This window comes from Elephantulus edwardii, unplaced genomic scaffold (genome assembly GCF_000299155.1).
Source record: "Elephantulus edwardii isolate Elephantulus edwardi_28Jun2011 unplaced genomic scaffold, EleEdw1.0 scaffold00232, whole genome shotgun sequence".
In the NCBI taxonomy this organism is placed as follows: domain Eukaryota; kingdom Metazoa; phylum Chordata; class Mammalia; order Macroscelidea; family Macroscelididae; genus Elephantulus; species Elephantulus edwardii.
Window position 1 is genome coordinate 3300538 of NW_006399982.1, and position 16521 is coordinate 3317058.

Genomic DNA, 16521 nt, shown 5'->3' on the forward strand with positions numbered 1-16521 from the left:
TCATAACCATAATACCCAATCATACACTGTTTTTAAACAGTTCTCTCCCTCATCTGTTTCAATGCAGTATACATAATTTATCCATTTTTTCTCAGTCTCACCTCAACCTTGATGTCAGTCCCATTCTCCAACAGTGGCACTATGCATTATTTGTCCTTTTGTGATTGAGATATTTCATTCAGCGTAATGTCCTCCAGGGTCATCCATTTTGAATTATATTGCATGAGTTCCTTGTTTTTCAATGCAGGGTAGTATTCCATTGTGTGAATATACCAGAGCTTCTTTGTCCATTCGTTTGTTGATGGACACTTAGGTTGTTTCCAACTCTTTGCTATTGTGAACAAAGCCACAATGAACATGGGTGTACATATTTGCAACTTTTTGAGAAAGCGCCATACAGCCTTCCATAGTGGTTGAACAATTTTACACTCCCACTAACAGTGAATAAGGGTTCCAGTTTCTCTGTAACCTCACCAGCATTTGATATTTGCTGTTCTGTTAAATTTTGCTATTCTTAATGGGGAGAGATGATATAGTTGTTTTGGAGAAGATGGATTTTCAAGGAATTGTTTTACTAGATGAGAGCTAGCCAATCAAAAATCATAGATCAGGCGACAGGCTAGAAACTCAGGTATCAGTGTTGCAGTCATGTTGTTCATGGTGTGTACTGTCCAGTTGAAACTGCCTCATGGCTGACCCTCCAGGTGTTTTTCAGTGGCAGTAGATTGCTAAAAGAATGAACAGGTTCATCCTGGAGAGGGTTAAATCAGGCTGCTCCTTGGAGGCAAGGATTTTGAAGCTCCATCTGACATATTTTGGACATGTTGCAAGGAGAGACCAGTCCTTGGAGAGGGACATCATGCTTGGGAGGGTGGAGGGACACTATAGGAGAGGAAGACCTTTGATGAGATGGATTGATTCAGTGACTGGGATAAGGGAAGTAGGTGTATTGGAGACAGTGAGATTGAACAGGTTTTAGGGCTGTTGTACAGGGTATTGCTATGAGTCGCAGGCAACTAGATGGCACATAACAACAACAACAGTAGATTGTGTGGGAGGAGATTGTCCATCTTTCTCCCACAGAGCTCCTGGGGGATATGAATTGCATGTCTTTGGATTAGCCACACAACAGCTTGCCACTAAGCCAGCAGAGCTTATGAGAACTCATAGTTACAAAGTTCCTCTATTGTCCACATCTTAAGGCCTTTGCCAATTCCATGAGGCTTATCCACTGTATTGAGGGATATCTCCCTGGTGTAACAAGAATCCTGATCATAGACAGTAATCATACCACCATAATACTTTTCTCAGTTGATTTCTGACTGAATACTAGGACTCATGGTTTACCCAGATTGCTGTCACATATGCATTGTATTTGGTGTAGCTGTAGGATTTGTTATTTTGAATTTTAGTATATCCAAATGAAATTTCATTCCATTAGGATAACATCATCTTAGTAATTCAGGGTATGCTGTTAGGAAGAACCTGTTCTTGGAAAAAGACATCATGCTTTGAAAAGGTGGAGGTTCAGTGAAAGAAAGACCCTCAAAAAAGATGTAGTGACACAGTGACTGTAACAGTGGGCTCACGTGTATTAGAAATGATGAAGGTGGCACGAAGTTCAGTTCTATTCATAGGATCACTATGAGTTGTCATTGCTTTGATGGCAACAACCTAACAACAGGATAGACCCAAATATTACTATGATTGTTAGTAAATGATTATATTTTGGCTTACCCAATCTCAGTGTGATAGGTATATATTGTTGTCGTGTGCCATTGAGTTGCCTGCAATTCATAGCAACCCTGGGCACAGCTTTGAACCCTGCCCTGTCCTGAGCCAATCTCACAGGCTCTGACACACCTACTCCCCTTACTCCAGTTAACTGTGTCAGTCCATCTCACCAAGGACCTCCTCTCTTCCACTGTCCCTCTATCCTTACATGATGTTCTTCTACAAAAATTCGTCCCTTCTGCCCACGTGCCTAAATTACGTGAGAGGGCTTGCCTCCAGGAAAAACTTAGTTTCACCCTCTCAAAGACAGACCTGTTTGTACTCTTGATGGTCCAAGATATGTTTAATATTCTTCTCCAGCACCACAGCTCAAAGGTATTGATTCTTCTTCTGTCATCCTTAGCCGTTGTCCAGCTCTCTGACACATAGCAAGTAATTGTGAGGACCATGGCCTAGATCAGGTACCCCTTTCCCTAGACTGACATCATTACTCTTTAGCACTTTGGAGAGGTCCCTTACAGCAAATTTCCCTAATGCAATTTGTCTTTCTTTTGGTTTCCTGACTCCTGGTGCCAAGAATCAAGTTTATATATTATAAATTTAACTTTTTTCTCAATTTTTTTCTTTTGAGTGAGAGTTTGCAAATCACATGGGTTTTCATTCGTGTACATTTTGTTTTATAACACTGTAGTTATAATTTCATTTCATCATCCAGACGTATTTTATAACATTAATTACTATTGTATATTACCTGTCCCTTTAACCAGTTAACTAATGTTTTTGCTTTGATTTTAAAATTTTTAAATATTTTTATTTTGAGTGAAGATTTGTAAATCATACTGATAAAATTTACCTTTTTAGTTTATAATTTGGAGTTCTGCCAAACATATAGTCAGGTTATGTAACCAGTACTATTGTTCTGTGTAACTAATAGAATAGTTATGTCATTTAAGATAATACCTATGTGCTGCTTTGTAGTCCCACCACTGTCAGACTGGTAGCTAAATGATATTTTAGCCTTTCAGTCTGCTGCTTTCAGTAGCATGATGCATTTGAGATTTATCCTTGCTGTTGTAGTTATTTTTTATTGTGTCGTCAGATGGACCGCAACTCATAGTCACCCTGTGAATAGCCGATCTGAACCCTACCCTAACCTGTGCCATTTTCACCATCTCTGACACACTAAAAGCTCATTGTTAATCACTGTGTCAGTACTAGTAAATTCTTCAATTTTTGTTATGACGTAGTAATAATTTCTCATAAGACAAGTACAGTGAATTTATTAGCCTTTTCTCTGTTTTCAAAATGATGCATTGTAAATACTTATGTGGTGACTAATAGACTCCATATTGTTAAGTTCAGGTAGCTAATCTTTTTTTTCTTCCCCTGCTATCTTTTAGGGAAGATATAAACACAGAGAAAAACGTTGAGGTTGAAGAGCTCAATATTTGATTTGTTAAGGAAATAACAGTTGTGTGTTGTATATCTGTGATACATTTTGTTAAATTTGACATTGACACTGAACTATATACCTGTGTTTGCTGGTTCTTGAGTGTTATTTGAGTTTGTATGTATATATAATTTGAAATATTTGAGTTTGTATGTAATTTGGAATGTAAGCTTCATATCTAACATCGGTTAGTCAAATGTTTGTCTTGGTATATAGCATATATTATTGTTGTTACCATGTGCTGTTGAGTCAGAACTGACTCATCGCTGATCCTTCAGCAAGTTTCCAGAGGTTATAAATCTCATGAGAGGTTACTCATCCTTCTCCCTTGGAACAGTTGGTGGATTCAGCCTGTGTGCCTTCGGGATTGCAGTGCAGTTTCTTATGATTAGGCTAGGCCGCCAGAGCTCCGTTCTATAGCATGTAGTGCAGCTTTTATGTATAAAGTACAGTCCCAGATACATGAAAACATTTTTAATGTAATAACACAGTACTAATAATGTTTTGATGCATGTTACAAAATCAGGTCCATTTGTATAATAGAGTTTACGAAGTTGTTAACACAGCTGTATATGCGGTTAAATACTGCCCAGATAGACATTATGTAGCCCTACTACTGCTGACTTAAAACCAGATTTCTCACCACTGGATCAGTATGCTTCAATCTGTCACATCACGGTAGATGGAGAAAAGGTTGTCAGTGATTTAATCTTACTTGGATTCACAATCAGCATACTTGGTACCAGCAGATTAGGAGATCCCTTGGGCAAGTCTTCTGTCAGAGACATCCCCAAAGTGCTGAGGAACAATGATAATAGTTTGAAGACTAAGATGCACCTTGGAATGTGGTGTTGGAGAAGAGTACTGAATATCCCATGGACTGACAAAAGAAAAAGCAGATGTCTTGGAGAAAGTACAGTCAGAATGTGAATGACAAAAGCTTCATCTCACATACTTTGGGCATGTTGTTAGAAGCTGATTCTTGAAAAGAGTTATCATGCTTGGAAAGGTGGAGGGTAAGCAAAGCAGAGGAAGACCCTCCACCAAGTGGATTGGCACAGTGACTGCTGCAATGGGCTCATGTGTGTTAGAAATAGTGAGAATGGCACAGGGCAGGACAGGGTTCCGACCTGTTGTTCAGGGTCTCTATGAGTCCTACTGTACCAGTGACAGCAGCCTGCTCATGTTGTGACTGAAAGTAGGAAGATCATGGTAAGCGAGTTGTGTGTCTTTATGTTTGTTTTCCATAACTTAAAAAGAATTAGACCAAAGTTTAAAAGATGCGAAAAATTGTATACTGTTCATTTTTCCTTTCAGAAATTTCATTCTAAATAGAGTTAATTGTCAGTAACAGATCTGTATTTGCTTATCTGAAAAAAATGTGATTGCCTTCTTAATATTGAAATACATGTGGTTTGATCAGGAGGATATGTGCTTAGTAATTTTTCCTTTTAGAGGCACATAGATTAAATAACTTTCTGAAATGTTTTTCTTTTTGACCATGACATATTATAGAAATGCTTAATTTTTGCTCTGCTGGAGAAGGAGGAGCAATCTCCTCCTATACCAGTCAGATCTGATTTGACGACACACACACAAAGAATAATAAAATTAAAAAAAAAATGCTTAATTTTTCTGTAAAAAAGTTGATATACCTCTTTTGTACTTTCTTTTTTATTGCTTTGAGATTTTGAAGGGCACTGTATCAGTCTTCGTCTTCTGATTTGGTTTTTAGAATTGCTTATGTTCCCTTAAGACATCATGTACCTAAGAATTATTTTCTTGGTTTTTAGGTTCTAAATGGCTTCTAAGAAGTTGTGTGCAGACTTTCATGGTAAGTAGACTATTAGAGAATAGAATTTGAATTATAATTTGATCAGAGAATCTGAAATCACTTTCAAGTTTAAGTATCAGGTTGAGGAAAAAAGTTGTATAACATAGCACACACGTTCAGGTGTGTAAATGATGGAAGAAAGATTTTAAATTACTTCTGGGATACTTTTCCAAGAAGTAAAAGAACAGAACATCGTGTAGGGGCAAGGCCAAGGGAGATAAAATAGCAAAAATAGAAACTTATTCTTATTTTTAAAAAACAAATTTTCTGTTTTAAATTCTTAAAAATGTATGTTTGACTGGAGTAAAAACTAAGTTAGACTGCATTTTATATGATCTAATTAAACAATTCTGAGAGACTTTAGATCTGAAATTGTCTTATTCAAGTAAGGCATGTTTTAGAACTTTCTTCACCAATAGCATTCATAACCAGAGTTCTTTGTTGGAAGAAAACTTTCTGAGGAAACGATTTTGTCTTTGTTGCTTAGGCTTTTTAACAGGGCTCTTTGTATTCCTGAGCTCCTGGTTGAACTTCAGTTGTGTTAGTTGGGATTCTGAAGAATCTTCTTTTAAGATATCATGCCCTGTAAGAAATGAACATGAAAATGTATATGTGATAGATGTTCTTGTATGATATCTGTTGTTGCATGTTGTTGAGTCAGAACTGACCCATAGCTGGCCCTCTAGCGAGTTTTCAGAGGCAGTAAATTGCATGGGAGATTACCCATCTTTCTCTGATGAAGCAGTTGGTGGATTTGAACTGTGTGCCTCTGGAATTGCAGCGAAGCTTCTTACCATTAGGCCCCCGGTGTTCTTTTGAATGGTATTCAGCCAAGATCAATAGGACTAAAAGTGGAAAGTCAGATAACTTCCATCCCTCAGGAAGCCAGTCTTTCTTTGCTGTTCTTCTCTTCTCACCCACTCTATTGTTATTCTTCTGTTTAGGGACTTGCTTTCTTGGCCTCCTCACTGTGCAGAGAATGGTTTAACACCCACCTTATGCCATGGTTGCCACTTGATCTTTCTGTTGAAGTAGCTAGCATCATTTATCTAGAACTTCTGTGTCACTTGATGATGTTGTTGTTTTTATGTGCTGTCGAGTTACTTGTGACTCATAGCAACCCTATGTACAACAACCCTAAACCCTGCTCTATCCCTTGCCAATCTCACTGTCTCTGACACACCTCTCCCAGTTACCCAGTGATGGAATCAATCCATCTCATCGAGGGTCTTCCTCTCCTGCACCGTCCTTCCACCCTCCCAAGCATGAAAGCCCTCTCCAAGGACTGGTCTCTCCTTGCAGCATGTCCAAAGTATGTCAGACAAAGCTTTAGAATCCTTGCCTCCAAGGAGCAGCCTGGCTTCACCCTCTCCAGGATGAACTTGTTTGTTCTCCTAGCAGTCCATGGTATATTCAGCACTCTTCTCCAGCACCAAAGCTCAAAGGTATCACTCTGCTTCTATCATCCCAAGTCATTGTCCAGCTCTCTGAAGCATAGCAACTAATGGCAAAGACCAGGGCCTGTATCAGGTACACCTTAATCTCCAGACTGACATTGTTGCTCCTCAGTACCTTGGAGAGGTCTCTGACAGCAGACTTTCCCAGTGCAGTTTGTCTTTTGATTGTAGAGCCAAGCAAACTGAAGCTGTCAACACTCTCAGTTCCTTCACCATCTGTTATGATGCTGCGAATCAGCCCAGTGGTGAGAATCTCTGTTTTCTTGGTACTGAGCTTCAATCCATATTGAAGGCTACAATCCTTGACCTTCTGCAGCAACTGCTTCAGGTCCTCCTCAGTTTCAGCAAGCAGGGTTGTGTCATATGCATAACGCAGATTGTTAATAAGTCTACCTCCAATCCTGATGCCACACTTTCCTCATAGAGCCCCACCTCCCAGATAATCTGTTCTGCATATAGATGGAAAAAATTTGGAGATAGGACTCATCCTTGACACATACCCTTCCCAATTTTGAACCATGCAAGTGTTTCCTTGCTCTGTTCTGACGACTGCCTCCTGGTCCAAGTATAAGTTTTGCATAAGCAAAATCAAGTGTTCTGGGATTCCCATTACTGTCAGTCAGCCATAGCTTGTCGTGATTTACACAGTCAAATGCCTTTGCATAGTCCATGAAACACAGATAGACATTCCTCTGCTACTCTCTGCTTTCAGCCAAGATCCATCTGCCATTAGCACTTGATCTGTCTGACGTATGCAGTTGATGCGCATAGTCCTAATTTATGAGCCTGATTTAGTTCCCTCCAATTCAAGTTTTATCTGACTCATCCATTGTGAAGGTGGGTGGTGGATGTGTATGTATAATTTTTCTTAAGAAATGAAAGTATACGCTACTGTTATTAGTGCTGTCAAACTGGTTCCAGCTACAGGCACACTATGTACGATGGAATGAACACTCCTGGTCCTGCACTATCCTCAGTTGTTACATTTGAGCCCATTTTTTATAGTCCCATCTTGCTTAGGATCTACCTCTTCTTAGCTGACTTGACTTTACCAAGCTTGATGTCCTACTAGGAACTAGCCCCTCCAAAGTATCTGAGACAAAGTCTTGCCACCCTCATTTCTAAGGTGCTAATAAGCTTTCCGAGGCAGGTTTGTTAATTCATTGCCCAACTTTGATATGCATATGAGGTGATTGAAAATATCATGGCTTGGATCTGGTGCACCTTAGTCCTCAAAGTAGCATCCTTAGGAGATAACTTCTATAATCAGAATACTTTTTTACTTATTTACATATTTGAGGCTTGCTAGGTCTGTGGTCCAAAGAATCCTTAGGAGGCATAAATAAACACTAAAGTATTCACCAAAAGATTGGCAATTGAAACCCATCCCGAGGTGCTTTGGACAACAGGCCTTCATGATCTGCTTCCAGAAGGTCATAGCACACTATAGGGCAGTTCTCAGTACACATGGGTTCTCCGTGTGTCTGAGTCAGTTTGACATCCACTAATCATCAGTAAGGGAGCTCAGTGGCCTAGTGGTAAGAACCTGTGATGGAACCCAAAAGCCATGTGGTTCAAATCCACCAGTTGCTCTTCAGGAGAAAGGTGGGCAGTCTTCTCCTGAGCAATTTACTGTCTCTGAAAACCCACTGGGCGGTGAGCCATGAGTCAGTTCTGACTGGACGGCAAACAACAACAAGTTAACAATATGTCTTGTGTTCAGCTGTCCTACACTAGCATTTGTTTTACTTTCAAGTTATTTTTCTTAACTACAGTTGAATTTCTTACTGTCATTAGTAATTTTCTATCCATAAATAACACTATAGGCAGTTGTATCTCAAAGACCTTTGAATATAATGTTCTAAAGTTTATATAATAATGCTATTATTTAACAGATCATATGAGTGAAATGTTGTACTTAAAAAACTAAAAATTACTCATTACCTTCAAATGAAAGCCATCTCAAAGCTGATGGGTTTCAGAGGCTAAATATTGCACAGAGATTGCCTTTCTTGTCACAGTCCTCGGTGTAAACCAGGCCTTTCTGGAAGCCTGCTGCTTTATTTTTTAAACGTCAGTCTTCTTTAATTTGTTCTCTGCCTAAGAGAACAATTTCAGTTTCCAAAAGTGACCTTTAAAATATTTTTTGAATGTTTAAATAGTCAAACATACAAATGAAATACTTTTTTAATATTTAGAGGAATGGTCTAAGATTCTTATGACGAAAACATATGTCTTTAACTTGATAAAACACCAGTTTAAGGTGTCTCATTTATGTCCAGATAGCTAACTTCTGCCTTATTTTTTTAATTGTAATTTTTAAAATTAAATTTAATGAACGTTTACAGAGACTTAGGGTTTCCAGTCATTCATTGTTGCACTTTTCTCCCTCCCCACTCCCTCGCCCCCAATTCACTTTTCTCCTTGAAGAGTAAAAGAAAAGATCTTTCATTGCTTTACAATCCCTCCCCCCATGTCCACTGCACTGTGCAGCCTTCATTCTGGATTTCTGTCATGACAGAATACCTAATCATATATCCCTTCTAAACAGTTCTCTCCGTCATCTGTTACAATGCAGTATATATCATTCCTCCCCTTCTTTTCTGTCTTCCCTCAACCCCAATGTCAGCCTGTTTTACAATAATGGCCCTATGCAATATTTGTCCTTTTGTGACTGAGATATTTCACTCAGCATAATGTCCTCTAGGGTCATCCACTTAGCATAGTATTTCATGAGTTCCTTGTGTTTCAGTGCTGCATAGTATTCCATTGTGTGAAGATACTGGAGCTTCTCTATCTTTTCGTTTGTTGATGGGCACTTGGGTTGTTGCCAGCTCTTTGCTACTGCTAACAAAGTTGCAGTAAACATGGGTGTGCATATCTTCTTGGGTGGCAGTTATGGTTTCTTTAGGGTATATTCCCTGTAGTGGAATTGCTGGGTCAAATGATATCTCTATTTTGCAACCTTTTGAAAAAGCGCCATACAGCCTTCCATAGTGGTTGCACCATTTTACACTCCCAACAACGGTGAATAAGGGCTCCAGTTTCTCCACAACCTCGCCAACATTTGTTGCTTGCTGTTCTCTTAAATTTTGCTATTCTTACTGGGGTGAGATGGTATCTCATAGTTATTCTTTTAATTGTAATTTTAACGAAAGTTTAAAGAAAGGTAATTTTCTCTCTCCTTTTCCCCTAGTACACTTTGAAATGCTTCTCTTATTCTGGGCTGTTGTATAGCTAACTTCTAGTACAGACTGATATTATTATTTAAACTCTTAAGAAACCAAAATCCACCACAGCAACAATCCCAAGATTGAAGTACTTTTCCCGCTGAGTTGTAGGAGGAGGCATTGAATGTAGTTCTAAAAGCTCATCAGTCGTTTTGTAGTATAAAGAGAGATGCCACCTTTGAGTTAGCAAGTGCAGTTCTCTGGTGGTTTCTACAGGAGCTGCCTTTTATTTTATGGGACTGTGGAGAGATGATGGTAGTCGTGGTAGTTCTGTGTTACTTTGGATGGGTAAAGAACCTTGAGGCATTAAAGCAGTTTGGTTGTGTGGTTTCTGTGCCCTGATAATCAGATTCCCATGGTCTTATCTAGTTTTCTTTTTTTCATAAGCATTATACTTAAATATTTTAATATTTACTCTAAATAAAATAGTCTCTATTTCTAAAAAAATTAGAAACATTCTCTGTATTAATTAAAACAATAGTTTGGTGTTTTTTTTCCTTCTAAAGAGAAAAGTTCTATCAAGGAAGTTGTGGAGAATTTGTTATCAATTCAGTAGTATTTATTAAGTCCTTAATAGATACTGGAGGCCTGGTGGGATAGTGGTTAACCTGCTGGCCTGCTAACTGGAAGGTCAGCAGTTTGAATCCATCAGTATACTCTGAGGGAGAAAAATTAGATAATCTCCTTCTGTTAAGATTCATGGCTTTGGAAACCTGATGGTGGATCACCATTAGTCAGGAGACTGGATGACAGTGAGGGAGGTGGGTTTTTCTGTTTATTTGGTTTTTGTTTTGGGGATGTGGTTTGGCTAATTGATGTTATTGCTGTAAGTGGTGAAAATACCTCTTTGAACAGCGTAACTGCAAGGAGCTTTCATTCCTCTGGCAAGTCAGATGATAAGTAGAATTAACGGTAAGTTAAAGGATAGAGGAGCACAAGTGCACCAGATGGAGGGAAACAGGACAGTTTGAGAGCGCAGAGGTGAAGGTGGCTTTAGTAAGTTCAGTTTGAGTGATCAGGATAAGCCTGACTGAGAATGTGATGTTGGAGCAGTCTTGGATTAAAATGAGCGAATGAGTCATGTAACTCTGAATGAAGAACATTCTAGATAGGAGAACTAACTGCAGGATTTTTGATGAATGTTTGAGGAACATAGAGGAGCACACTGGCCAAGTTCAGTGAGCCAGTGAGGTCACTACTTTGGCTTTTACATTATGTGAAATTGAAAACAAACTTGAGGGTCAGAAAAAAAGGTTATTTCTTGTCTTACGATGGCATACATTAATATTTGTCTCCTAGACAGAAGATTTTATGGCAACACAAAGACTCAAGTCCTTTGCTTATGTTTTTCTACTTTATTTTTGGTTGTAGGGCCTTTCAGTTACCTTGATGATGTTCCATTTAAGATCGGAGACAAGTTCAAAACACCAGCCAAAGTTGGTCTGCCTATTGGCTTCTCCTTGCCTGATTGTTTGCAGGTTGTCAGAGAAGTACAGGTAAGTGGTAAGTAATTTTTAGTTCAAGTTTAGTGTACTGAAAAATTAAGAGGAAGAATTTGATGTATAGTGAAATAGAAAAAAAATTTCAGATCTCTTTACTTTTTATAGCTCATATTACTCTATTACTGTCTATATGTAATGTATATATAGAGAGAGAGACAGTAGTGTGTGTGTGTGTATATATATACAAATAAAACTATTTTAAAATTTTTCTACATTGATCTTTATTTCCAATTTAATATCTTGATCATGAATTTTTTATGTTAATTTGTGAATATACATACACACACACACACACACACACACACACACACACACACTACTGTCTAGCTCACATTTTCATATATGTGTGCACATAAAAACATATATGCACATGTGTATTTTTTTAGATTGTGTATTCCTGGAGGTGTGTGTCTTGCTCAAAACTAATCCCTGTCCCTCATCTTAACTTACTCTTTTTCTTCAGATTGTTAAGGCCATCATTATCATCTGAATCATTCAAATGGGATGATACTTTTCTGCTATGCCTCTCACCTTTGATACTTGCTAGTTCACTACCTTATTTTCTTCCTAGGCTGTTGTAGTAACTTCTTTAATTAGCCTCTCTGTTTGCAGCATTTTTCTTCTACTTTTCACATTGTTTTCAGAGTAATAATTTTCATATCTCTGTTCAAAAACTTTGAGTAGTTCACCAATCATTTTTGGGACAAGTCTAGATGAAAGGTATTAACAGAGCACCTTAGAACCTCATCTGCTCCATAGTCCCTGCAGACCAGTCTTTGACTTTCTTTCTATGGTACCTGTCTGGGCTGCTCTACATGGACTATTTTTCCACTTGGCCCACTCTTCTCTTTCTCACCTTTACTAATAATGGTTTGGCTCTTAGAATCTGCTCATTCAGGCTTCAAATGTTCCCATCACAACCTTCTGATCCTTAAAGCTGCTTTATACACAGATATGTGTAGTTGGCCTTTTTTTCTTTCGAATACTTAAAATGTTTTTATTCTGCCTTTACCTTTTTCTGTATAGAGAATTTAAGGTTCAAAATAGTTCTCCTCTAGAACTATGAAGGCTTATTCCACTGTCTTCCCAGTGCTGCTGCTGAGAAATCCTGATTTTTGTTCTGTTGTGGTTGACTAGTTTTCCTAGCACAATGGTGGATAACTTAGTTTTTCACTGAAAACTATTTTAAAATTTTTCTCTATTGATCTTATCTTTATTTCCAATTTAATATCTTGATCATGAATTTTTTATGTTATTTGTGAATATTTTATTGTGTTTTAGGTAAAGGTTTATAAAGAAAATGAGTCTCCCATTTATTAAGTGCAGATTTTTCTGTAACATTAATTGCTGGCCCTGAAGTGTCTCAGAACTCTTCCCATATCTGTCTTGCCTTTTCTATTTCCATACCTTGCTTCCTGTCCTGCCCTTTTTCCTTTTTTCCTCTGTTCACCCCGTTATCCACTCCACTCTGCCCCCCCCCCATCCTTTCCTCATCTTTGCTTTTGAGTACACTATATCTATATGGTTTCAAACAGCTGCTTGTTCTAACAAGTGCATTTCTCCTGGGTGGAGTTTCAGAGGCTGTTCTGTTAATTGGCTGAAGGTGACCTCTAGGAGTAGCTTCACCTACAGGTTTAAATGTCTTAGGAGAATATTCTTGGTGGTTTCTCCAGTCAGTCCAGTAAGTCATCTTTTTTGAGTTTTGGTCTATTTTTCTCTCATCTGATTGAGACCTTTTGTTGTGTCTCTCTGATCAGAACAGTTGGTGGTAGTGGCTGAGTACCATGTAATTCTTCTGAACTCGGGCTAGAGAGGCTGTAATTCATGTGGGTTGTTAATATTGTGGACTGATTGCTTCTTTTAGTCTTTGGTTTCTTTACCATCCTTTGTTCCAGATGTTGTTTCTCTTTGTTGTTTAGGTGCCACTGAGTTGACTATGACTCATAGCAACTTTATTAAAAACGCATCAGACCCTTACACTGGCCTGCTCCATCCTTAAGATCTCTGGTATGCTTCAGTTCATTGTTAGGGGCACTGTGTCAGTTCCTCTTGTATGGTTTTTTTCTCTTCTTTGACAAACTGTTTATTGAATTTTATGTCATATCTTTAATTGTATCACAGAGTACAGAGATTCAGCGGAGAGGTAAAGTGGCAATGATGAATTTGGGGATCTGGTCTCCCAGCAGTACCTGTGGCTTTACCCCTGATTCTGCAGTTGCTGCTAGGTGATCACTTCACTGGAGCCATCCTGCTCCATGGCCAAAGAAAGGCAGTCAAGTGAAGAAATTCTTCCGTGGTCATGCCTTTCGGTAGGTGGCATCCACATAGCTGTAGATAGAGGAGCTCCCAGAACTTCCAGTGTCAAGGGACTGCCTTGCCATCAAACCCCCCACAGAGACTGAGTACACCTGCCCTCCTTCTTGGGGGTCCCAGCCTGCAATGATGATTCCTACCATCAGGTCTTGCCAGTATCTGTGGTACATCTCCTTAGAGAGGCTGGCTACTGTGCGCACCAGTAGAGGCTCATTCACTTCGATACTGTGGAAGCCAAGCTCATGAATGACAGCATTGGCTACTGCCTGGGTATCAGCTGCTGAACCAGAGTGGCAGCAGGATATCCATCCAATCATGAATGGGGTCAGTTTGTCAGTCAATTGATTGGCGATGTAGGACTCCATGGTGGTTCTAGAGTCAGCTCCCAGAACTGCACCCCCATCGAATTGCATGGCCATAACTGTGGTCCATGTGGAGATTACTGGCCTTCCCAGTTGGGGGTGAGCCCTCAGGCCCCCATGTCACTGCTGGTCCCATCCCCATTAGAAGCTACTAAGTTCACCGCCATCTCCTTCTCAAGCCCTTTTGTTAAGCGTCTTCTCTCTCCCTCTCTCCTCTCCATGTTTGACAACATGATGTCTTTTTTCCAAGGACAGTCCCCTCCTGACAACATGTTCAAAAGTATGTGAAATGATCCTTCACCAGCCTGCCTCTGAGAAGCACTGTAGTCACACTTTGAAGAGTTGTGGGATTTTTAAAAATAAAGAGGAAAATTTAATAAAACAGAAGCACTCTCAGAAGGAAAGAGTGGGCCAGTCTCAAGAGTATTGAGATAAGGATCCCAACAGTTGTATTTTATATGGCTATTTACAAATTTTTAAAACTGAATTCTGCTCACTAAATCAGGATGTACATTATGCGAGTTGACCTTGATCCTCCCTGTAAAATTCCTTTTACTTGAGAGAAACAATGTTGTGATTTATTCCCTCTTCAGGATTATAGACATTGCAAAGTAAGATAATGAAAGAAGATTCTTTTTATCCCTCCTGTTGACTATGACTCTGTGCGATTCTGTGACCAACTGATCTGACCCTTGCCCTGATTGTACCATCCTCAGAATCTCTGTCCTGGTCAAGTTCATTACAGTAGTCACTGTCACTTTTTTTGGTGATGTCTAGGTGGCAGCATTTTGAGATTTCTAGAATATCCAAGTTGACTTAGTTGATTGCTTGGGCAGCAGTGGCTCATCTTTACAATGAGGATTTCCTCCATAGCTACTTTTTGTAGTTCTTACAATTCTAACCATCCTGATGAGTTAGTCATTAATTATATGCAAAATACGTTTAAAACCTTTTCCAAAGCAAATACTGGACCATAATTTCTGGGAGCCCTTTTTAGCACACTCTTTTTCATGTCACATGCAAATGAGAAATCACGTCTCAGAAAGTGAGAGGAAAATATCAAGAAGGAAATAAAACTCCTTCCTAAACACTTGATCCAGTAGATGGCTTTCTTTACAGCTTTCATTGTGACTTACCTGTCAGTGTCATGAAGAGCTTGCGGGTTTCTCTTTGGTGCTTCATGTCTGTGCTGCTTCCCCAAGGCTGTTTGAGGTGGTGGGGACCTATGGTTGCCTTTTTTAAAACATTGTACAGTCTTGCCTTGTGTAACTCCCATTCAGTATCTGTTTGTTGAGTCTATCTTTTTGGCAGCCTCTTTGCTGAGTGAGGATAGACATAAAAGCCACTTTCCTTGTCCTCATGGTGCTTGCCGTTTAAAAAGTCACAGAAAAACACAGTACATCTCTTCTTATAATTTAAAGACATATTTTAAAGCACACCTTTTTCATTAATGTTGAACATTATATCTTGGGTTTTTTTTGCCTGATAACCTTTGTATTAGCAACAGCTTTTATTCACTAAACACGCTTTTTCTGTGCAGGCCACTATTAGGAATAGAATCCATAAAACTCTCCACTTTGTTTCAACGATCTTCTTATCATTCACTGCCTTTGTTAATTTAGGAAACTTGTTTTGAATCCCAAAGTGTTACCCTGTTAGTTTTCTCTTTGCTGAGATTTTCTGTATATTTTTATCAGATAGGATTGAGGTTGTGAGGTTGACTTCCTTTGTGTTCCATTTGAAACTTTGGTTGGGAGAAGAGATTATCTAATTACTCATAGTTAATTGTCATCTTTTTGGAATCAAATCATAGCACACTCTTTTGCCAGTTTTCAAGGCTGTAAATTATAAAGGAGGAGATTGCCTCTCTTTCTCCACAGAGCCACTGGTGGATTTGAAACTCCAACGAGGCATGATCTTTGGTTTAGCAGCGCAATTTCTGGTGTACTGGGACACCAGAGCTTCTCCTTGATTATATATAGTATCAGTACCCTTTGTAGTCTGTGGCCTCCAAGGCGTATTGGTTGTGGTATGCTGCTGCCCTGTCTCTACCCAGAGAGGAGTAACCTGGAGCCCTTGACAAATGATTTGACATTTCTGTGTTGTTTTAGACACCATTGAGTTGACGATGACTCAGCGACTCTGTGAGCAACTGATTGAAACCTTCGCTTATCCTGTGCCATCCTCACAATCTTCACCATGCTCAACTCCATTTTCTTTCTTTCTTTTCTAAATTTTCTCTCTCTCTCTGTGTGTGTGTGTGTGTATGTGTGCACGCGCGCGCGCCATCTAATTGGATCTGACTGGTACAGGAGGAGATTGCCCTTCTTTCTCCAGCAGAGCATCTGGTGGATTCGAACTCAACTTCATTTTCATAGTCACTCTGTCCATCCATCTCCTGAGAATTTCTTTCACTGACCCTGCTTTTTTTTTTTAAATGGAGTACGTCACGAATTTGCGTGTCATCTTTGTGCAAGGGCCATGCAATCTTCTCTGTATCGTTCCAATTTTAAATGTATGCTGCTTAAGTGAGCACTGACCCTGCAGTTTTATAACAATGATGTCTTGGCGAGCTCTGGTTGCTTAGTGGCAAGAAGCTGCACTGCAATCCCAGAGGTGCGCAGTTCAAATCCGCCAGA

At 39.2% G+C, this 16521-nt stretch overlaps 1 protein-coding gene and 1 pseudogene across 1 annotated transcript in view; one reads left to right on the top strand and one right to left on the bottom strand.

Moving 5' to 3' along the window:
* UBAP1 (ubiquitin associated protein 1) overlaps positions 1–16521 on the top strand; it is a gene marked incomplete at its 3' end in the record, with an annotated part of 68818 nt that overhangs the window by 39627 nt on the left and 12670 nt on the right. The window contains exons 2-3 of the mRNA XM_006898505.1: positions 4978–5018; positions 11077–11201. Coding sequence (XP_006898567.1) covers positions 4985–5018; positions 11077–11201 — 159 coding nt within the window. The remainder of the gene's footprint in view (positions 1–4977; positions 5019–11076; positions 11202–16521) is intronic.
* LOC102854498 lies at positions 13340–15064 on the bottom strand (annotated as a pseudogene).